Source organism: Tupaia chinensis, unplaced genomic scaffold (genome assembly GCF_000334495.1).
Source record: "Tupaia chinensis unplaced genomic scaffold, TupChi_1.0 Scaffold000346_1, whole genome shotgun sequence".
Lineage (NCBI taxonomy): Eukaryota > Metazoa > Chordata > Mammalia > Scandentia > Tupaiidae > Tupaia > Tupaia belangeri.
Window position 1 is genome coordinate 1,227,358 of NW_006159840.1, and position 23,579 is coordinate 1,250,936.

The following is a 23,579-nucleotide window of genomic DNA, read 5'->3' on the forward strand; positions in this document are numbered from 1 at the left end:
AAAAAAAACCAAGGGGTGAAAAAAAAAAAAAAAAAAAAAAAAAGATGAGCGCTAGGTCGGCGGTGGTGGCACAGCAGTAACTGTGTCCCATGACTGCGAGGCCACACAGGAAGGTCCCCGGCCCGCATCCCGAGGTCTCCCTGTGCCCACTCACACATGTGCCTATGCCTGTTACCCTGCCTGGCTGAGGCTGGTGGTAGGATTATGGCATGGATCCGGTCAGGGGTATCTCTCTCTCTCTAGGTCTCCCTTCCTCTTTTTATAAAAAACAAAACTAAACAAAATAATGATGTACTACTGTGTAGTATAGAGAGAAGTTCTTCTCTTCCACTTTCCATATTCCTGGACTATTTTTGGAGCAAGGTTAAAGACAGGTAAAGACAGGTTAAGACTTAGAAGGTTAAATCAGGGAATATCTCATTATGCACCGCATTGTATTATTTAGGGCCCAGGTGGCCGAAACAGAGATCCAAAAAATATAGTGACAAAAAAGAGAAAAGTATTTTTGTCTGTAACGCGCCCTCCCAGAGTGAGTAGCCCAGCTCTGACAAAGTAGCTGCCCCACAAGGCCCTTAAGACCCGGTTCTATCCATCTTGCGTCTGCACTGTCACCTGTGGTAGGTCACATGGGTAAAGTTCACCAGCACCTTTTCCATCAATCAGGAGGACAGTAACAAAGAGCAAGGCATTTCCTTTTCAAAAGAATGAGACCTTGAACTCGTGCACACTTCACCCCCACTCACCGCAGTGTTGGGGTCTTGGCCGCAGGGCCACCCATGTCTCAAAGAGAGGCTAGAAAAAGTGACTCTTGCTAGACAGCGACACAGTCAACTAAAATTCTACGGATTCTCTTCCGGAAAGAGAAGGACAGAATGGATGGTGGGATCAGTAAGCAGTTTCCGGAGGGCATCATACAAGGACTACTGTTTTGTTGACTCTGAGTCATTATTAACTTTGAGACACATCATCGTGTTATGTACCACGAAGTAAGAAAAACCAGACTATTTCAATGGTGACAATGCTTCCTAAGGAGTTCAGTTGTAGAACACATCTAAACTTAAGGCATGTTAAGATGTGAGGGGAAAAGGTGTCTTGGTATAAAAGAAACACAGTATTGCGAAGACGGGAGAGAAAGCAATCCGAAGACGGTCGTTTCGCTGTCCTCTCTCGTGCGTGACTTCCTGCAGCAGACACAGGCACAGATGTGAGGCTTTGGTTGACCCACGGAGTTCAGTGTTGAGAGTGTGGGATTGGCAAGGTGCTGTCAGCGTGGCTTTGCTCCAAGTCCAATTCTTGTGACTGCTGGTGGAGAGACTTTTGGCGCAAAGGCTTGGGGAAGTCTGCCTACATTTCCACTCCATCGAGTTGGGTAAACAGACCAAAGGGGTCTTGTCATTCGTTGCTGGGGTTCTCACTTGGTAGGACAAACGCTGAGAGCAGCCCTCTGAAGGAGCAGATCCGGCCCTAACTTCTTGCTTCAGTTTCTGGGCATCGCACAGCGGAGAGCACCAGGCCTCAGCTGGATTCCATAACACGGTCCCTGCCTACCAGGAGCTCCAGAGCTTCTGGGAGCAGCAGGGTAAGTAGACCGTGAGGGGTATGCAGTGCTGTAGAGGCTACTCCACTCTGAGGAGGAGAGGCACACACTGGGGCAGTCGGTTCTAGCTGAGGTCAGAAAAACCCTCCCAGAGGAGGCGACTTCCGGGCCGAGGAAGCCGAAGGGCCTTCTGAGAGGTGCAGACTGAAGCTGTGTATGCATGGACGTTGCCGCAGAGGACACAGCATGAAGACCAACAGCAGCGAGGGCGCGGTTCTGCCCTCTAGCTGTTTCCCTTCATGGTGGCTTGCGCTTAGTTGGCCAACAGCAATATTCGTTATACTGAACTAAAAATAAAACCAACTTCTTGGATAGCCAAGGAGAGAGGAGCTGAATTTTTCTGAATCAAAAAGACGCTAGGTTCCAGGATATGGACAAAAGCGAAAAGCTACCTGCAGTGCCTGCTCTTGGGCCTGACTTACTCTCTGGTATCGGGTGGTTGGAAAAGTCATGATGCATATTTGCATAGAAAAAAACACAGAAAAAATACACCATGGCTTTCCCGACAATCCAATTATTGGTCAAATTAGGATCTGAGGATTTAATATATAAAGAAACACTTGGGGGACCAGCAGTTAGTGTAATGGTTATGTTATTTGACTCCTATGTAGTCAACCACAGTTCAGGTCCCAGACCTGGTGGCTTAAACTCACACTAGGCATGTGTGCACACATACCCAAATCCCAAGAGGATTTAGAGGAGAACAGATTGTGGCATGGCCACAATCTTGCAATTCTTGCTTTCTGTCTTTCTCTCCTGGGAACACACAAGCCCTGCAGCAAAAATTTCTCTTAAAAAAGAAAGAAGGAAAGAAAGAAAGACAGACAGACTTGGTTGGAACCCACATGCTTTATCCACTTTTACGCCAAGTCTTTTCCAGTTAATAAATGTACAAATCTTTTCCCCTTGTTTATTCAGAGCAGTTTTTATTTGTTTGTTTGTTTACTTTTGAGAGATTTTTGCTATAGTGTGCGTGTGCTCACCAGAGAGACAGAGAGAAAGAGAGACAGAAAGCAAGAAATCACCCCCAGGGGGAATGACCACTCTACAATCCCTTCTCCCCCATTCTCCTCTTGGGACTTTGGATATTCACGTGCAGGCTTAAGTTTTTTTAAATCACCAGGTCCGGGACTCAAACCACGGTTGACTACATGGGAGTACAGCGATGTAACCATTACGCCATCTGCTGGTCCCTATCCAGAGCAGTTTAGCAGAGTTCTAAGTACTTAGCCTGATCCTAAGACAGGTGCTCAGTGTAGAACCACATCTCTGTCCTATTCGGAGTGCCAGACGACAAGTCTTCATTCTCAGGGAGGAAGACGTAATTGTGAAAGACCCCAGTCAGTTGGCTTCCACAGTTGGATTCGAAGCTCTGGAATGACAGATCTATCCTCTGCAGGTGTTTCTCACTGAATATTGCTCCTGAAATCTGCTTTTCTTACACAGGTCACTGTTACAGACGAGGAGGTTAGTAATCCGTCCTTCTTAGATCTGGTGAGAACTCCCCAGATGAGGAAGTGCACACTTATACTTATGTTTGCTTGGTAAGTTGACTTGTGATGGATTTAAACGTTCGTGCCACACTTACCACACGCTGCTTCCTTCAGTCAGGTGGAAGGTCTCTCACTTGTCCTTCCCCGGTGTCTTTCCATGTCGCTGCAGGTTCACAAGCGCAGTGGTCTATCAAGGGCTTGTCATGCGCCTGGGAATCGTAGGCGGCAACCTCTACATAGACTTTTTCATCTCGGGAGTCGTGGAGCTGCCGGGGGCGCTCTTGATCTTGCTAACCATTGAGCGCGTGGGACGGCGTCTGCCCTTCGCAGCAAGCAATATAGTGGCAGGAGTGGCATGCCTCGTCACCGCATTCTTACCAGAAGGTAACCCTCCCCCCAGAGATGCTTGGCAGCTGAAGGACTCGAAAACACTTACGATGACCAAGGGTGGGGAGCCTCCCGTCCTTGGAAAGGTACCTGCCTCGCAGTCTTGGCGGCGGGCATTCCTCAGCGTGGCCACTCGATGTCTGCTTCATCGGTGCAAAGACTTGGAAGATAAGAGAGCGGTTCTATCATTTTGTCTCTGTTTTCTCAGTGATCACATTCATTTATGGATGAAATAGGTGCTTGCTAAATCTACTGCGCTGTCAGGAAAGTCATAGCATGTTTTTGCATGGAAAAACATAGAACGGGACCAGCAGTTAGTGTAATGGCTATGTCCCTGGACTCCCACATAGTTGACTGCGGTTCGTGTCCCGGACCCGGTGGCTTAAAACTCACGCCGGGCGCGTGTGCGTGCGTGCCCAAGATCCTGAGAAGAGAATGGAAGAGAAGGGATTGCGGCATGGCCATCCCCCCTGGCGGGTGATTTCTCGCTTTCTGTCTCTCTGTCTCTCTCTGTCTGTCTGGCGAGCACACGCACCCTATGGCAAAAACCTCTCCAAAAAAAAAAAAAAAAAGAAAAACAGAGAACAATACCCCGTGACTTTCCCATTGCCCTGACAGTTCCCCGCGCTGCAGTTTACCGACGATCCCTGCATCAGACTGATGTCTGTGCTGTCACAAACATTGCCTCACCATTCCCGGACCGCTGCCACGGAGGTGACAGGGAGAGGACACAATTCACTCCAGAAAGACTTATGAAGAGGTGTAGACACTGTCATACTATCACAATTCATTGCGATAAATGAACTAATGGAGTTATTCACAAGATTCAGAAATAGAAAAGGGACACGGTAGGGGGCAGTTAACCCCAGCAACGAGTCTGGAAAATCTTCCCAGAAGTGAGAGTAAAGCGAGCGTGAAGAATGAAGTGCACAGGTAGGAAGGAAAGTAGGCAATCCTTCCCCGAGGTAGAAACCCTATGTGGGGTCAGGAATGGTGGCCAGGAGCCCTGAGAGAGTGCCACAGCAAGTCTGGTCCCCAGCCAGCCCGGGAGCCTGGGCGTCGTCCTGTGAGCTCGGAGCCATGGTCCGCAGCAGTCTGAGCGGTGGCTGAGGAGGGAGAGACGCTGAGAGCTGAATTAAGGTAGCCATGGGGCCCGGATGGGAGAAGGTGATTTCATGTCAGAGATATCGTGGAGTTAAGTTCTTCAGAGCCTGATGGCTGATGGAGGGGTATGGGGTAAGGCGGACACAGAGGTCGCAGGGGCTCCCAGTTACCACAACCCAGGGGGCCTTGGCCTGGAGCACAGCCCAGCTGGGAAGGACTTGTAATTCCCAGGTGTGGAGTGGGGGATCTGAGGGAGCTGGCTCCTTGGAGTCCCCGCGTGGGTCTAGGGAAGTGTTCCGCTGGTCTGTGCGAGAACCCCCTCAGGATCTGGGAGGACTGATGCTCTCACGGAAGTCAGAACAGTCAGGTATTTGCAGATGACTTTATTTAGCAGATGAAGGCTTATTAATTCTCGAAACATCAGGTCAATTTTATTTAAATAACATTACTGAAATGCCAATCTTCAGAATGGGGGTGGGGGAAACCTGCATGCTGCCCGTCATACCAGAGTGGTTGGTGGGGGAGAACTGCTTACTTACACTTCTCTTAGTTCCCTTGAGTCTGCTAGTTTCCTAGCGCTGTTTCATAAAATGCCCCAAACTCACACAGTCCTGGAGGCTGGAGGGCTGAGGCAAAGGGGCCCTGGGTTGGGTTCCTCCCAGGGGCTCCGAGGGAGGGCCTGCTCGAGGCCTCTGTCCAGCTGCTGGTCCCTCTGGCTCTCCTTGCCCTGCCTTGACATCAGTCAGGTCTCTGCACCCTCCCCCCCAGGTGACTTTCTCCTCTCTGTCTGGGTGTCATCTTAACTAATTATAGCCGCAAAGACCCTGTTTCCAAATATGGCCATGTTCTGAGTTTCCAGGTAGGCATGGATGGGGGCTGTCACTACTCAGCCCAGTCCACTGAGTTACTGTACCCTACGAGTTGAGGGCTCTCTGTAGCAACTGTCTATAAACTGATGTCCGTTTGGAGCTTTTTTTTTTTTTTTTGGGGGGGTTTTTTTGCTTTAGGGCGGGGGCCCTTCCCAGAATGAGGCAAAGGGGCCCTGGGTTGGGTTCCTCCCAGGGGCTCCGAGGGAGGGCCTGCTCGAGGCCTCTGTCCAGCTGCTGGTCCCTCTGGCTCTCCTTGCCCTGCCTTGACATCAGTCAGGTCTCTGCACCCTCCCCCCCAGGTGACTTTCTCCTCTCTGTCTGGGTGTCATCTTAACTAATTATAGCCGCAAAGACCCTGTTTCCAAATATGGCCATGTTCTGAGTTTCCAGGTAGGCATGGATGGGGGCTGTCACTACTCAGCCCAGTCCACTGAGTTACTGTACCCTACGAGTTGAGGGCTCTCTGTAGCAACTGTCTATAAACTGATGTCCGTTTGGAGCTTTTTTTTTTTTTTTGGAGAGGTTTTTTTGCTATAGGGCGCGTGCACTTGCCAGAAAGAGAGAGAGACAGAGAGACAGAAAGTGAGAAATCACTCCCCAGGGGGGATGGCCACGCCACATCCCTTCTCCTCCATTCTCCTCTCGGGATCTTGGGCACGCACACACACACACCCAGCGTGAGTTTAAGCCACCGGGTCGGGACGCAAACCGCGGTCGACTACGTGGGAGTCCAGCAACATAGCCAATACGTCAACTGCTGGTCCCCCATTTGGTGCTATTGATCCCCAGCCCCTAAGCTAGGAGTCGGGGAGAGAGGTGAGCAAAATGGACATCAGCCCTGTCCTCTGAGTGGGTCACGTGAGAGGGAAGGATGGGAAATCGGGGACATTAGAGGCTTCGTTGTTCTGTTTCACTCAGGCACTGCTCCGTTTGGGATTTCACGTCCCCGCAGGTGCTCACCGGGAGGCCAGGTGCTCTGCGTCCCTGAGAGACGGTCAGTCTTGTCCAGACCAGAGCCTCAGAGTTTATTCTTACCCTCCCTATGACCGAGACCACAGAAAGGAGACCGCCACCAGGGCGAACTGCCAAGCTGCCCAGGCCTTCCTCGGGTGTTCTTGTCCGGTCTCTCCCGGGCACTCCAGCCTGAGCTCCAAGAAATTTAACTTCTACCTTTGCAGAAGTTCCGTCTCTGGTCAATTCTTTTACCACCTGTGCACCAGCCCTCCCACCCCTGCCCCACTGCTTATAGTCCCCTAGGCTGAGGCATTCGTTCTCATGGTCTGTGGGGTAGGGATCCACCACCGTACGGAATCAGAAATGTGGGAAGAAAGGTTAATGGCTTAAGTGCGGCCCATCATTTCACCAAACAGCCTTCCCTTTCAGATTTTCTGGGGTCTGTTAGGATGATTCTAAGGTGTGTGGCATTCAGCATGGCTCCGGAAAGCAGTCACGGCTGTGTGACCAAACCCAGGTAGAAGGAACGAAGTGGTGCGAACCAAGTTATTTGTGACGAATCCTTGCGTATATTGGAACGTGAGCGACAAAGACTACTAGGCTTTTCTGCTTGTGGTGATCAGTTTGATTTTGGAGATAGAACTTCCTGAGGGGAGCTTTAGAATCGTCCTTAGCAAGCCTGCAAACTCATTGTTCTTTTTCCAGACACATGTTCTTTGTATGTTCTACAAATCTGGCTGCTGTCACAGTCACATCTCTGTCATAGCTGTAAAGACAGAACACGTTTCAATCCCTGAAGTGATTCCAGATATTCAGAGGTTCCTCCTGAGCCGCTGTCCTTCCCAGCCAGCGAATTAGCATCAGAAAGGCTTTTCCTCTTCCTCTCAGCTGCCCCTGAGGTCTTCAGCTGGGCCATGGCCCCTGCAGAGAATGCTGACGAGTGTTTTGGAGAAATCGCCTCTAAAATTGTCGCACAGAAAACCATTTAACCCAACTTTTCACGGGCTGAAGCATGAAATTCTGGAAAAAGAAATATTCTTTCTACCCGTATTCTCAGACTCACTGCTTTTAACCCAATTTCCAAACGCTAAAGTTCGGAAAAGAGCTTTCTTTCTCCATCCTCGCCTGCCATCTGTAATTTGAGTTTGCTTGGCATGGCCACAAACCCAACAGCTCTGTAACGTCTTCCTCTAGAAATAAAAAGTCGTCTTTTGCTCTGTAAGTGAAGAGTAAGTCTGTGTACCTTAATTTACATATCTGTTGGGACTTAAAACACATTTTGTTTCAGGACTCAGAGCAGATGGTACATTCAGAGGAAATTCAAAATCACGTTTATTTTAGATTCTGCCTCCTTTCTTCAATAATTGAGGTATTCGTAGTAGTATCTGGTAGCTCGGCAAGTCCTCATCAGAGAGGGACGTTGTTTCCCTGTGTCCTCTTATCACTCTGGAAGACTCTTCTGCTCCAGAGCTCTTGCAAACTGTCTTGTCAAGTCAGGGGCTCCTCTCTGTCCCCCAGTGTAGCAGGTACTGGACTCTACTGCTTGAGGAGTCGAGAGTCCTCCGGGTGAAGGTCAGCATGTCGGACAGACAGGGCGGCACAGGGCAGCACCTTGATGGCTTTCTCAACATTCCCTTGAACCGACTAGTTATTTATCTGAGTGGACCACACATTTTTTATGCTGTGTGTACACACTTGCTCTAATTTGGTTTCTTTTTTTTTTTTTTCTCTCATTTTTAAATTGCCAGAGGGCACGTGCACTCAGAGAGAGAGAGCACCTCCCAATGGGGGATGCTTTTTCTCCTTTTCCCTGTGTTCCTCTTTCCTATCAGGATTTTGGGTAGTCACACACACACTCAGCATGTTTTTCAAGCCTCCAGGGCCAGGATTTGAAGTATGGTCAGCCACATGGGATCTGGCTCCCCTAATCTCTGTGCTAAGGGACTGGCCAGTTTCTTGGGTTTTTTTGTTGATTCTTTCTACCAAACAGTCTTTGTCTCAGCTGTAAACCCAAGTCGCCATGGAATTTGCCGGAAGAACTCAGAGCAATCGCCGTAGTAAAGGAAACCCGCGCTTTTGGTACCTGGGGAGGAATGATTCTGCCGCCATGGCGGCAGGCGGCCCTCCTCACTGCACCTGAGCACAGGGAGACGGCCCCACAGCCGGACCCAGGGCGTCGCTCGCGCCACCACACCAGTTGCTCATGGGAGGGTGGGGAGGAGGGGTGCATGTCCTCAGTCGTGCCTACCGTCCTGGTGAGGAGTCACCTGTTCAGGAAGCTATGATGGGTCTCCTAGTGGGCGAGTGAGCAACCTCGTGCTGACAGAGAACGTGAGCACCAGAAGTACAGGCTCGTGCTCGAAGACGGAGTGAGCCCAACCAACTCCGCCTTTGGGCCTCATCCCTCTGCTGTAGCCTGGGACAGTCGTTCACAGCCCTGAGCAGGAGTTCCTGCTTGGCTTAAATTCTTACCTGGGCTGTCATTCAAACCCCTGACTGAGATCACATCTGAAGCCACCGGCCTTTGACAATGAAAAAACCAACAGTCTTTGAGCCCAGGGCAGTCATGTCTACACCAGGTGGCCTGCTCCTCCTGGCCTCCAACCAGGCAGGCATATCCCCCATCCACATGCCCTGCTCAGCTCCCGGTGGCGGGGTGTGGGGAGGAGTCTGCAGCTACACGTGTAAGGGTCGTTTGTCCACCCGATCCTTCTCCTGCCTGTAAGTGGCCCTATGATAGCAAACCTTTCTGAAATTGTATGTGGATTCTCCTGCTTCACTTTCTGTCTCAGCGCCCAAAGACAGAATACCACGCCTGTGCTGGACACCCTTAGCTTTGCTTTGAAGGGCAGATATGGTCTTGGGCTATCCAAGACCTCAGCGTCCTCATGGGAAGTCCTCTAACACAGGTGACAGAAACTGCACAACTCTTAAGAAATTTAGAGACTTGGCCTTTTTCACAATTTTTTTTTTCACTATAGGGCACGTGCACTCGCCAGATAGACAAAGAGAGACAGAGACAGAAAACAAGAAATCACCCTCCAGAGGGGATGGTCACGCCACAATCCCTTCTCCTCCATTCTCCTCTCAGGATCTTGGGCACACACGCACGCACACGTGCCCGGCATGAGTTTTAGGCCACCAGGTCCGGGACTTGAACCACAGTTGACTACATGGTAGTCCAGCAACATAACCATTATGCCATCTACTGACCCCAGTTTGCAGAAACTTTTAAAGGTTAGCAATTTTTAAAAAAATTATAATCTACCAGACCAGTATATTAACTTCTATTGTGAGGGTGACATTCTTAGCTTTTTGAGGTAATTATCAGAAAGAAAAATCTCTTCTCCAAAATTGTACTCAGCTAGAATATTTAGATTATCCTTTCAGAGTTATTTCAGTATGTTTTGTTTTTAAAACAATTTAATCTCAGTGATAAATTGCCTAACAAGTGTGATAAAGACACTAAAATTCTGCTAAATAAACTATTTTTAGTGAATTCAGAAGTTTTTTCTCATGTTTGTTTTTTTGAAGAATTATGTATTTAAAATTTTAATTCATTGTTGTTATTATTTTTTAACTTGACCAGAGAGAGACTGAGAGTGGCGGAAAGGGAAAGAAAAGGTGAGAAAGCAAGTCACTAGGTCTAGGACTTGAACCACAGTCAGCCTGTGGGAGTCTATTTACCTTACCCACCATACCACCTGCTAGCCCCTCATCCACCAGGTCCGGGACGCGAACCGCAGTCGACTACGTGGGCGTCCAGCGACATAGCCATTACGCTAACTGCTGGTTCCCACAATTTTTATTTATATAAAGCAAAACTTACAGAATTTTTTTTCCCAACAGAGAACTTCCCATTCTCTTGTCTGTTAAATGTGACTTTTTGAGAGTAAAATAGTTTGTTCATTCTGCTTTTAAACACAAAAGAAAGAAAATATTTAGTAGGGACCACTTGGCATGTCCCACTGTTACCATGGAGGAGAGGAGAATTTCTTCATACAACCGAAGCAGCCCTCAAATAGCACATCTTACAATGAATGGGCCAGTTGGTAGTTAAGAACCTGGCTCTGGGCTGGCAGGTAGTATGGTGGTTAAGAGTGCTGGATTCCCACATGGCTAACTACGGATCAAGTCCTGGACCTGGTGAATTGCTTTCTCACTTTCTCTCTCTCTCTCACTCTGTCCATTTTGGTCAAATTAAAATAAATGAATGGGGACCAGCAGTTAACATAATGGCTATGTCGCTGGACTCCGACGTAGTCGAACGCGGTTCGTGTCCCAGACCCAGTGGCTTAAAACTCACGCTGGGCACGTGTGCGTGTGTGCCCAAGATCCCGAGAGGAGAATGGAGGAGAAGGGATTGCGGCATGGCCATCCTCCCTGGGGGGGTGATTTCTCGCCTTCTGTCTCTCTGTCTCTCTCTGTCTGTCTGGCGAGCGCACATGCCCGAAAGCAAAAAAAATCAAAACAAAAAAACCCAAAAACAAACAAACAAAAAGCTCTCTAAAATGAATGAATGAATGAATAAACTTAAAAAAAAAAAAAAAGAAGAAGAAGAATCTGGCTCCTTCTGAATGTTTGCTTAGGGGAAGGAGCATGACTTAGATGAGGAAGACACTGAAGGCACATGTCTTAGCAGTAACCCGTGAAATGGACACCGCTTCCAAAGCTCCCAGCCCTCAAAGCCTCGCTACTCTGGATACCAAGGGCAGCTCACGGGAGCCGTCTGCCTGGTTTCCGGGAACAGCTGTTTCACGTGTCCTCACTGAAGGGGATGAACAGAGGGGGTGAATGGGCACCCACTGTGGCGATGGCTCTCCAGGGCATGACTGGAGACTGCCTTCCTGACCAAGGCCCCACCTGGAACGTGTTTCAGTGCAGGGCTCCTCCACAGATGGTTCTTGGCCGTGTTTCCATACTCTGAACCTGCTCGGAAAGGCTGCTACATCTCACCCACTAAAATATTTGCCGTCACCCTGGTTGGTGCTGTCGGCGACCTTTGGCTACAGTATTAGAAGACCCTATCATTTGTGCCTAAAATTAGCAAAGACTTAAGTCAAGGGCTGGGGTGGTTGGGGGTGGATGCTAAGCTTTGCCTTGGGTTGTTCAATGTGAATGTAAAATGCCGATGAGATCAGGTCCCTAACCTCTGCCTTCCCGACTTTGTGACTGCAGGGATACCATGGTTGAGGACCACCGTTGCTACCCTGGGAAGACTGGGGATAACCATGGCCTTTGAAATTGTTTATTTGGTAAATTCAGAATTGTACCCAACAACATTACGGTAATTCCAACATGTCATGATTTCTCCTAAATAACTCTGCAGCCCCATGTTTAAGTTGACGTAAAAACTACCACATAGTCTACTTAGTTTGGTGGCCTATTGGTGTGGGCTGGATTCAGCCAGCAAGGAAGATGTGCTTTCAATGATAGGTGCTTTCTGCATTGCAACCTGCCACATTTTGTAATGGAAATTTTTCTCATGGCAATGTCTTTACACACAACTGTGCTTTTGGAGAAAGGCGCTAAACTTGAATTCAGAATGCCTCTTAGCGTTCTTGCTCAAATGTGGGTTACATTTGCATGCATCAGCTTCAGCCCATTTAAGGCTATGGCATCTCTTGGACCACACTAGATGTCTTACATCTGTAAGTAGCTGGTTATTGAAGGACAAAGACGAAGCGGTGTGCATGGATTAGTGCACGCTGGCCTCCTTTGCTGGGAAATATGCCATGGGCACACCTTGCTCCAAACCAGGGTACCAGGATGGGACATACGTGTCACAGAGCAGGTAGCGCCAGGAGCTGCGGATGGATGAATGGCTTTCTCCTGCACCAGAGTTCCCCACTGCCCCCACCGCAATATGGCACAGAATGGAAATGGTTTGCTTAGGATACCACAGAGGGATCGTTTTCAATGTGATTGTAGAAATCATAGCAATGGAAAGTATTGTCACAATTCCTTCGTTATTTAATGGAATATTTTAACGATCTTGAATCTATTTATTTAAATAGGTTCACTTAACACTCTTCTTTATCCTACAGAAACTTTGGAGTTTCACTCTGTTCGGGTTTATGTGATTTTGGGGGCATCATAGCCCCGTTTCTGCTCTTCCGGCTAGCAGCCTTGTGGCTAGAACTACCTCTGATCATCTTTGGTAAGGACTCATTTTATCTGCTCGTCTTTTTTGTTTGTTTGGGTTTTGTCATAGGGTGTGTGTGTTTGGTGGAGAGAGACAGAGAGAGGGAGAAGTGAGAAATCAGCCCCCAGGGAGAGATGGTCAGCCACAGTCCCTTCTCCATTCTCCTCTCAGGATTTTGGGCAGGCAGGTCCACATGCCTGGTGTGATTTTCAAGCTGCTGCATCCGTGACTCAAGTCTCAGCCAGCCATGTAGGAATCCAGGGCCTTCACCACCACGCCACCTGCTGGCCCCTTATCTGCTATTCTTAAGTGCTTTCATCTATATTCTTTGCATCATTAGAACCCTGTGGTGATTATTAGGTTTGACGTTAATGCTACCTACTTACCTTTCATGACAACTGTTTCAAGTTAGAAGAGCCCATCTGATTACAGCAAACTTTGAAATGCTGCATGGTTCTCAGTAATGCTAAAAGGTAGAAACATCCTATTTAACCTTCTTTAAGGTTCCAAGTTAAAATATTATGGGAACCAGCAGTTAGCGTAATGGCTATGTCGCTGGACTCCCACGTAGTCGACCACGGTTCGTGTCCCGGACCCGGTGGCTTAAAACTCACGCCGGGCGCGTGTGCGTGCGTGCCCAAGATCCCGAGAGGAGAATGGAGGAGAAGGGATTGCGGCGTGACCATCCCCCCTGGGGGGTGATTTCTCGCTTTCTGTCTCTATGTCTGTCTCTGTCTGTCTGGCGAGTGCACGCACCCTACAGTGAAAATCTCTCCAAAAAATATATATATATATTATGAAACTCTTTTATGATAGGGAACTGAACCAATAATTTTCAAGCTACTTAACTGGATCTTCAGACTAAAAGCAAATTCATTTTGTAAATGTTTTATATCTATTGATATCATCTCTTAATTTGCTTTGGTGCTAAAAGGTTCTGTTGAAAGGACAGGGACGCGAAATCACCTACACGCGTACCACAGCCTCTTCAAGGTCCCTCAAGTTCACACCATCCTTCCTGCTAATGATGACCTTTGTAGGACTCTTGAGGAGATAGAATCTTGATCTGGGGAGGGACCTCAATGTGATCCCATGCCGTTCCTGCCCGGACCTCACACCCCTGCCTCCCCAGCTGTGAAGGGTGCAGGCTGGTCCCTTTCCGGACCTGCCTTTCTTCCACCTCCACTTCCTTCCTCCTGCATAGAATGTTCTCATTCATTGCTCAACCGTTGCCATTTGAATGCAAAGATCCAGTCCATGAGGGCATGCATTCTGATTCATGCGAATATCCTCCGATGGAGGTGTGGGCAGAAAGGCAGCCTGGAAGTCCTGGCAGCAGGAACGGCGAGAGAGCAGCTGCAAGGACTGACCGCCCAGCTCAGTGCTAACTCCACAGCCAGCACAAAATGCAGAGAGGGTCAGCTGCTGTGCAGCAGGCACTGAGTGGCCGACAGAGGGGGCACTGCAGCCTAGACTCACGTGGTCCAATGCTGCAGTCTGACCGGCAGACGAGCACTGGGCTGTGGCACAGGCCTTCCGGTACACAGCTGGGGAGAGAACCAGCTCTCCATAGCTCAGCGATGGGAGAGTGAGAAAATCCTGGAAAAGCATCACTGGGACCCCAGGTATGAAAGGGCTTGCCCATAAGGTTTGCCGATTCGGAGGCCCGGCAGGAGACACGAGATTTCCTACAGGGCTGGGCAGAGAACGGTCCGTGCCGTGAGCAGAGGCCCAGGGTGTGTACGCTGAGGGTGGAGGGTGCGCCATCACCTGTAAGGTTGGCACAGGTGGCCGTCTCCTTCCTCGTACACTGCTAGTTACCAGGTAGCAGGGTCTCCAGAGCCTGCACGTTCACTTGGTGCCTCTGATCTTGGGGTGTTGGCGTGTCGGGACGCACAGCTCTGGGACGGCCCCAGCCACGAGCCGGTTCCGTGAGGTAAGGGAATGGTCACGAGATGTTCGAAGGCCCAGCGGGCCCGCAGTCAGATCTCAGGGAGACGGCGTGGGGGTAGGGGAGAGGGAGAGCCCGATGTTGGAGCCGCCCTCGCAGAGGCTGTTCCCAAGGTGCATCTCAGGAAGACCTGACCCCGCTGAGTGGGCGGAGAGGGCTGGAGGAAGGAAGCATGTCTGGGCTAGGTCTGAGGATGAGTAGGAACATCCATGTGAGCGGTGCAGGCTGTGCTCCAGCGGAAGACCTAGCACAGGAGGAGGACGGGGTCCTCAGGCACAGGAGCTGAAAGCATGGAGTGCAGTGTGAGGTGGGGCCTGTGGGGGCCCGGGGTGGGCTGGTGTGGAGTCCCGAAGGGTGACGGCCGGGCAAAGGCACTGCTTCCACCCAGACGGCGACGCCTCCTGGAGTTTACTGGGGGCTGGCAGAACTGGATGCTTCTGAGAAATGTGACTGATGGCAGATATGCAGATCAGCTTGGTGCGGCGCCAACAGTGGCAGTGAGGAGAGTGCCGTGACAAGGGACAGTGACAAATGAGGACATGGAGCTGGAGAGCAGTGGACGGAGTCGGGACCGTTAGAGCCGGATGGGCCAGGCGGACAGCTGACAGGGCAAGGGGCAGCCGAGGCCAGGGCAGCAGGTCTGCAGGAGGCCCAGAGGGCTGGTCCGTGTGGCCCGTGAGCCGCGTGAGGGGCCATCAGAATCCAGGTGGAGATGGTGAGAACCCAGTGTCCCAGTGTTGCTGGACTCGGGAGAAACGCGAGCCCTGGGGCTAGGGATCTGCGGGCCTTCTGAATGTAGGTAGCCATTGGAGCCATGAGGTGGGAGGCCACCTCCTCCCAGGAGGCCAGGACAGAGTAAGAGGATGGCGGAAGCGAGGACAGCATCCTGAAAGGTGGCCGAGGGTAGGACAGGCAGCGGGTGCGGAGCAGCCAGGAGAGGGGACGGCGAGTGGAGCAGAGGGAGCCCAGGAGAGGCAGGGACACAGAGATGGCTAGTGCAGACAACGCCAGACCCTGGTCAGGACAGGAAGCGGGGCCACTGGGTCTTCAGGTGGAGGTGGGTAGCCACCAGCCACCTGGCTGGAGTGGGCCAGAGAGGACATGGGCGGAACCCAGAGCAGAGCGTGGTAAGGTGGGGTCCGACTTGCAGCCTGTGCTAGTACTGGCCTGGCTGGGTCAGCAGGGGCCCCGATACAGTCTGGAAAGTTCTGCGAGCCAGCTGCTGAGCAGGGGTCAGCTGCCAGACCGATGGCAGTAAGACCGATGTGCTGGGAGGCAGCCCCACGTGGGGAGGTTGTCAGTTTGCACCTGGAGACCTCCCGGAGTACAGCAGGCACACGTGCGCTGTGAGCCAGGCGGGCTGCAGCTGGGGTAAAGATGGTGTCAGGACTCTTAGGGTCCCCCACCCCCCGTTGTCTCTCTCAGGGAATAAGATAACTAAGCTTTTAAAAATTAAAGTATATAAAATATACTAAAACCAGGTTATTAATACTCAAACCTCATCAGGTTCTAATTCGCCCACTCCATTTCCTCTGCCATCTGTGCAGTGAGTTTATTTCTGTCTCCTGTACCTTTGTGGGGAGACTCCCTGGTGGGGTGCAGCGGCACACCTGTCCCCGGTACCGCAGCGAGCCACATCGTATCTGAAGTTGGAAATGGCCGCGCGTGACAAATCGGGGTTTTATATTCCGGGGTTGCTAACCATTTCCAGTGCTCCATTAGGTGTGAGGCTATGAAGAGGATAAGAGAGGACAAGGTTCAAAGCATTCTGGCCCTGAAGAGCAGGACAGGAGCAGGGTGGTTCCCGGAGGGCGGCGGGAGGCCCAAGTGTGTCTGACTGCTTCTTCCAGTGCGCTGCACACACGGGTGGGACCGAGCGTGGCAGCGAGAAGCCCAGAGTGACGGGCCAAGAGGAGGCCGATCCTCAGGCAGAAGCAGAGTCACGGCTTCCGCTGAGACGCAGCAAGAAGGGCCGGGTGGTGAAGTAATGGTGTCCGTAAATGGAAGCCCAGCCGGTTCCTCTCTAGAGGCTTCCGCTTTCCAGGTGAAGCAGGAGTTGAGGCCGTGAGTGTGGGGCACTTAGTAGGCACTCGGTGAACAACTGCCACATGGGTGAGCGAACAGCCGTGTGCCCGGATGCAGGGCCGTGGCCTCTGCCGTCTAGGGAGGTGGAGAACATGGGAGCTGTGGCAGAGGGAAGCTGGTGGGCGGTGCTGCGGCTAAGGGCTCCCGAAGGCCCCCAGGAGCTGGCGGCTTCCAGAGAGCCCCCCAGGACAAGGCAGGCGAGCCCATGCATTTCTGGGGTGGTAACACCTTGCCTTGGCTCCCAGGTGTCCTGGCGTCTCTCTGCGGTGGCCTCGTGATGCTTTTGCCTGAAACCAAGGGCATTGCCTTGCCGGAGACGGTGGACGACGTAGAGAAACTTGGCAGGTACTGTGCAAATTCAGTGCGTCCTACACACGAGCAGGATTAGACACCTTCGGAGAGAGGGCTGCACGGGGAAAGCCCAACATCCGCAGGAAAAAGTCAACATTAAATTCCCACCTCACGTCCTAAGCACACATTTGAAGTAGATTTGAATGGCTTAATGTTAAAAAGAACAAAACGAAAAACAAAGCCAGGCTCAGCCACAGTAGCACCGTCTGGATGCTACTGCTCAGGGTGCGCTGCTTGCAGGCTGACCCACCCGGGGGGCCTGGTTCAATTCCTGTGCCCCCTGGAAAAGTCGAGCGTGGTGGTGCATGCTAAAGTTTCAGCTACTCAGGAGGAGGAAGCAGGAGGAATGTGACTTGGTGAAACCCTGTCTAAAATACACACACAACACACACGCTATCAAAGAATACATATCATATTTAAAATGTTGTGACAAAAGGTGCATTTTCACATACATTGTTAAACTCAGAAGTGCTCTAAGAAGAGAGCCCGATGATTGACAAAGAAAGAAATGTGGATGAATACGGAACAGACTGAGGAGACGATAACCTATCTGCGATTGATAAAATCCGTACTCCACAAGTTCTAATTTTCTGTTTGAAATTTTTCATAAAAGTATAAAAGTATGAAGATATATAATAAATGTCAAAATTAATAATAAATATGTCATTTATTAAATAACCTGGGAAGAGGGTGTAGGAGACAAGACCCTCGGCTTTCCAACTATAGACTTCTGTATCATTTGAAGTCTGTTTTTCAGTTACAGTACAGGGTCTTAGAAAGCGTCTTACCAATAAAAACTGAAGCTACACAAATTCTTTCTACTTTTTTCCATGTTTACATCTTTTTGTTATAGAAAGTTGGGTAAATTAATTGATTACACCTAGTTACCTTTGAAAAAAATTCTAGAGAGAGTGTGAGGATACTTCAGAAAGGTTGTAGAAAAAATGAAATTAAAGTATGAGTTCATTTTGGTGCAAAGCATCTTGAAATCCACAGATAGTATTTTCATAATATGCATTTTGAACTCTCTGAAGACCCCCTCGTGTTGATTACAGTTCTACAAACTAAGCACATTAATTGAGACTCATGATTGTTCTGGGGGAAAAAAAAAAAAAAGAACTACTTAGTGCAGATTTTTTGAAACTGTTAGCATTTCCTCTTCTGAAACTGCACTGAAGTGTAAAGTCATTTCCCTTCCTTCACATCAACAGCTCGTTTCCAAACTGTACGTTGTATTCCGTCGAAATGCGTAAAGAACTCGTATCTGTAACGCTAGCTAAGCCCTGTGCAGAGTCCGAGAACAGGCACACGTGAGACTGGAAGCTGTTGCTGTGGTCAGCTTCGAGCTGAGTCTTTACGAGAAGTTACGCATGAATGACTGTATTTGATAGAAACCAACTATGCTAGTGAATGAAAATCAGACTTTCTTCCGACCAGCCACTTGACCCTTCGTAAGGACTTTATCTTTTCTCCTTTGTTTTGTTAGTCCACACGCCAGTAGCTGTGGCAGGAAAAAGAAGACCCGGCTTTCCAGCTCTCACCTTTGAGGCTCTACCAAAGGCAGAAATGGGGAACAGTCCACGAGAGATCCTCCCCGGAAGCTGCACCGGGCACGAGGGGTGTGTCTGTCCATTTCTAACTGCCAGGCTCTGCCGCCCCAAGGGTTTTTAAAAGCCATTCAAACTATCCAGGGTATTTCTATATGATGTCGGATGCGTTAGGCTGTATTGCGCTATTGACGTTTCTGGAAACACGTGATACCATGTGTGGCTGGTTTAGCAAAGCCTGTTTCACGGCCCTTCCTGAGGGCTTTTCTGGGCTTGGAGCAGTGGGCTCTGTCCCATTCAGTTAGAGACAGAGAAGCCCCCATCTGATTCTCATGACAGCCCCAAGAAAAGGTAGGGAACCGCGGATTGGCCGAAGGGGTGGAGAAATTCGTGTGTCAGATCTGATCAAGGAACCGAGGCCTCAAACCAAGTGACCCAAGATTCCGCAGAGGATGAAGATCTGGGTTTCTGCTAGTGAGGAGACCGAGTCTAAGGACCTCGGGCACACAGCGCGGAGCCTCTGCTTTGCCGTCTCGCCCTGAGCCCTGCAAGCCTCGGGAGCATGGCCAGGGCGGTTGAGCTTCCCATCCACTCCTCTGCAGCCTCTGGGGTCTTAGGGATGGTTCAGAAGTAAGGATGTACCTGGGTTTGATTTGGGATTGGTTCTATTATTTATAAAATCCAATCTGGGTCCTGAGAGTGTCCCGGATATTTGGGTCCTGTTTAGTGAACCCTGCAGCCATGGATCACACTCTTTACCAAACAAACCCCTTGGGCTGTGATTCCGGGGTCTCAGGATCAAGAGTAAAGGGAGAGGGTCTTGTACCGGTGAGGTCAGTTCTGATGGCACCTGCTCAGGAGTGAACGTCATGGACTGCCTACTTACTCAGTGCACTTTCTGACTCATTTGGGGGCAAAGCCTGCATTTTGATGAAAAGAAAGGTCAATTGTATCCATGCTTAAAAGAATTAGCAGCAGTTTTATAAGTGGCCTTATAGATACTAATAAGGAATCAGATCTTTTTTGGTTATCGAGACTTTTGAAATGTGGAACTGAAACACAGATATGGTGTCCCGCTTTGTATGTGACCTTGGTTATATTTTCACGGTTAGTAGAATGTTTAAACGGATTGCTACATGGGGACAGCGACCTGGCTACTGAAGGGAAACCTTGCCAGTGAGGAAGGAATCCTGCATGTGGAGAACAAGGGACAGTATAGACCATGTACGTGCTCATTGTAAAAAGCTTCCTAATCCCCAGAGCCGCTCGGAATCGAGTATGAATGCTCTCTCTGTCAGTGAAGCCCACACAGCCAGCGCTTCGCTCGTTATTCAAGGGTGTGTGCGTTCGGGGTTTTTTCTTTTTTTTGCTGCAAGATGACTGTTGCTCTTTGATATTATCACCTTCGAACTATATTTTGATTTGCTGTTTTCGTTTGGTAACAATAAACCATTTTAAGTTGTAAAAAAAGAAAAATGTCCTTTGTCTTCCTCCTAAACTCTTGCCAGCGTGAACATCGTCCCAGGACTGAGTGTGGTCCGCTTTTGGAGCCGGCAGCCGAGCGCGATGGCAAACACGTGCCAGCCTGCTGCCCCTTTGGCGTGTGGCTCCTTTACAGGCTCTTGGCATCACTCCTAGACCCAACTGTGACTGTGAATAACACTCAGACTCCGGACTGGTCTTTATCCCACCCTACGGCCCGGTTTACCCATGACACGAAGCTCTCCGCTCTGTGTTCCCCGCGCTGGGCCGAGTCAAGTTGTCAGTAAGAGATTTTCTCCCCAAGAATAGAACATGTTCTCATGACTCGCCATACATGTACAGCTCTGCAAACGCATCTCGGTGCCAGGAATAAAGACGTTACAGATGCATGTCGAGCTGTCTGGCCGACCAGGTGAACGTCCACAAGATTGAGTAGGCGTGGGTGTTTTCTGTGGTTTTACACAGACCCACCCGCGGATGCAGCTTCTAGGCCCCTTATCTAATTACTCATTGTGGAAAATATCACTCTTTTCTTAAAATCATAGGATGTAGGATGCACAAAATAAAACAACAAACAAAAACAAAAATCAAAGGAAGTACAGAGTTTATTGTCGGCAAATAGCATAGCTATTTTTCCTGTTACAGAATTCAGTAGTTCATGGACAGGAAAAACGTATCCACAATAATACAAAGAACATGCTGAGCTTTGGTAGGAGATGGTGGCTAAGTAGTGTCTCAGTTTGATTATTGTCGATCATTTCTGAGCAAGCTCGATTCCCTCGGCCTGCTCCAGCATTCAGGTAAGTTGATAACTTCACTCCATCTCCCATCCAGTTAATTCTTTCTCATTATGTCTTCAATCCAAGTGACATACCTTGAAACGCGAACGTAGACACCAGGCTTATTGGGGCGTGCACAGCCAAGACCCCAAGAAGTGACACCTTGCAAGATGTATTTGTCCTTCTCAAAGCAAACCAGAGGCCCTCCACTGTCACCCTGTACAGAGAGGAGGAAAAATCCAGTGTGACGATTAAGCTACCCTCCTTTCAGTGTGGGATATCATCCTTTTATTGTCCACATGTACGTTTTCCAAGTATTTGAAACCAGAAAGGAACTTATTAACATGGTATTCGGGCATCTGCAGCGTCTAAGTACTTAGCAGAGTATACTCAGCAACATCTGCCGCTTCATCTTCCCTGGGGAGAGCGATCCCTTGTCAATGCTGTATCCCTCCTCCCCTCCCACCACTTGCCTTGGGTATCTTCTGGACAGGGCTAGCTGGAGCGCAGTCGTGAAGCAGAAGCAGCTGGTCTCTGTCCCAGTACCTTCTGCCCTCTTCCCTATTGGAAAGGCCACCCCCTCAGCCCCTTGCACAAGCTCTCGCCAGGAAGAGTGTGGCCAGAGGTACTCACAGCACTTACCACTCCCTCTCTAATCATCTGAAAAGCAAAGCCAAGAAATGGCCCCAAGAACAGCCACTGGGGACAGCCCAAGAGAGGTTAGCCTGGGGCCTTTGGTTGCCAGTTGGGGACTGAAATGCCCGAGGAGCCAAGATAGGCCGCACAAGCTGAACTTTGGTCTCTCTAGTCTTTTCTTACCTGGCAACTGTCCGTGCCTCCGGCCAGATGCCCAGCACAAAGCTCGGTCGATTTGACCCTCCCGGCCAGGTACTCGAAGCGGTTGCATACTTTGTTCTCAATCACAGGGAGCTGGGCTTCCTTGAGAAGGCCAGCACCAAAGGTTCCTGTGTTGACAAGAGTGAGGAAATAGTTACTGCGCCCAAAACGTGTTCAGGAGGAAGCTTCCAGAACAACAGAGCAGCCATGAGAGAGCTCCGGTGTGTCCATGCGGTAGGATGTCGAGTCAGTTCTTAGTACCGCGAGAGCTCTTCTTGATCCTCCAAAGTATACACATGATATACGATTTCACGTTCCAGACCTGAAGTGAACAGCCTGGGCTCTTTAATAGTGTTTCGGGTTTGTTGTTATTTTTTTACCTTGCTTTTCTCTTAAAACTGTAAACAAAATTTTAATATGTAAAGAAAATTGGGGAGATATAATCACTATTGCTTTTGTGTGTGTGTGTGTATATATATATATAGATAGATAGATAGATATAGATATAGTTTTTTTTTTAAGAGAGATTTTTGCTATAGGGTACATATGCTCGCCAGAGAGACAGAAAGCAAGAAATCACTCCCCGGGGGGATGGCCACACCACAATCCCTTCTCCTGGGATTTGGGGCACATGGGCCCAGCATGATTTACAAGCCACTGGGTCCAGGACTTGAATTGCAGTTGGTCATGTAGGAGTCCAACACCTTAACCACCATGCCACCTGTTGGCCCTATGTTGTACATATTTTATTGCAATGAAAAAAGAAGACCAGCCATCACTTACTGAGAATTGACTGCCCAGACACAAGCTCATAAGGCAGAGTCCCAAGTAACCCTCACAGCAGGTCTATGCAGCGGGCACTCGAATCACTCCTGCTGTATAGTTAAGGAATCTGAAGCCTAGAAAGGTGACAGAGTTGACCTTGAACTTGGTCTGCCAAGTCTTTGCCCAAATGCTTCCCATGCTCATTGGCTCCTACTCCTGCACCCGGGATCTTTGCTTATACAACTTGTTCTTCTTTCTTAAATTTTTCTTATGTCCAGATTCCCAGATGTAATACACGCATATTTATGGCTTCTAATACATGCCAAATTATTTTTTAAAAGGAGGTAACAGTATAAAATGCCACTAGGAAAAAAAAATCACTTTACTACACTCTTAAGAGTATCCATTCAGGAGGAGAAGGGATTGCAGCGTGACTATCCCCCCTGGGGGGTGATTTCTCACTTTCTGTGTCTATGTCTCTTTCTGTCTGTCTGGCGAGCGCACGCACCCTATAGCGAAAACCTCTCAAAAAAAAAAAAAGTATCCATTCAAAAAAATATGTATGTTAGCTAATACGCTAGGTGGATGTCATCCTGGCTCATTTTCTAGCGTACAGTTCTTTGACAACTATGGGGAGCAAACATTCTCTTGTGTGCTCGTTTTACTAGTTGGAGTTCTTCTTTTGAGAAAAACAGGATCTGCCCGTTACTGTTAAACTGAAAAATTGCCAGAGTAAACACCGCTCTGGATGGACACACCCAGCAATGTCTCGGTGTTCTCACCAACAACCACGTTTCCTAATTTTGCGGGCCCAGCTTTCAGTGGAGCTCTACAAATGCTTTTGCTTTGCTCACATGGAGCAGCCAAGAAATGAGGAACTATCTCTACTCCACTGAGCTTGGGTATTGTTTGAGGCTTGGAAAACTCAGCACTCGGTCTGGAGTTCACATGGGCACAGAAGAGGCTTGTCCCAGTGTCTTACTCCAGAGCCCAGGTGGGCCCCCCTTGGCAGAGCTGTATGGGAGAAGTCCTAGCCCTGAAAGCACCAGGCAGCCAGATGTGCAGGGGGAGCCCCCTTCTCAAAATATGTTGCTGCAAATTAATCTGAAGTGCCATGCCTCCTCTGTCTGCTTCTGAGCAAGACAGACATCCTAATGCTAGAGGAAAAACCCAGAGCTGTCCAAGGGAGTTTGAGTTCTGTGACGATGTGCTGCCATCCTGTGTCCAAAGTGA

General features: G+C 49.4%; 2 protein-coding genes across 3 annotated transcripts in view; one reads left to right on the forward strand and one right to left on the reverse strand.

The window, feature by feature from the left end:
* The window catches only part of SLC22A3 (solute carrier family 22 member 3), a 99,462-nt gene extending 79,715 nt beyond the window's left edge, over positions 1 to 19,747 (forward strand). Inside the window, exons 6-11 of the mRNA XM_006152248.3 lie at positions 3,044 to 3,141; positions 3,260 to 3,474; positions 11,583 to 11,691; positions 12,452 to 12,564; positions 16,831 to 16,930; positions 18,423 to 19,747. Of these exons, the coding sequence (XP_006152310.1) occupies positions 3,044 to 3,141; positions 3,260 to 3,474; positions 11,583 to 11,691; positions 12,452 to 12,564; positions 16,831 to 16,930; positions 18,423 to 18,483 (696 nt within the window). The 3' untranslated portion in view covers positions 18,484 to 19,747. The remainder of the gene's footprint in view (positions 1 to 3,043; positions 3,142 to 3,259; positions 3,475 to 11,582; positions 11,692 to 12,451; positions 12,565 to 16,830; positions 16,931 to 18,422) is intronic.
* Positions 19,748 to 20,552: 805 nt separating this feature from the next.
* Positions 20,553 to 23,579, reverse strand: part of PLG (plasminogen) — a 53,209-nt gene continuing 50,182 nt past the window's right edge. For both annotated transcript variants that reach the window (XM_014589244.2, XM_006152249.3), the window contains 2 exons: positions 21,564 to 21,709; positions 20,553 to 20,961 (listed from right to left, as the gene is read on the reverse strand). In XM_014589244.2, the coding sequence (XP_014444730.2) occupies positions 20,800 to 20,961; positions 21,564 to 21,709 (308 nt within the window). In that variant the 3' untranslated portion in view covers positions 20,553 to 20,799. The remainder of the gene's footprint in view (positions 20,962 to 21,563; positions 21,710 to 23,579) is intronic.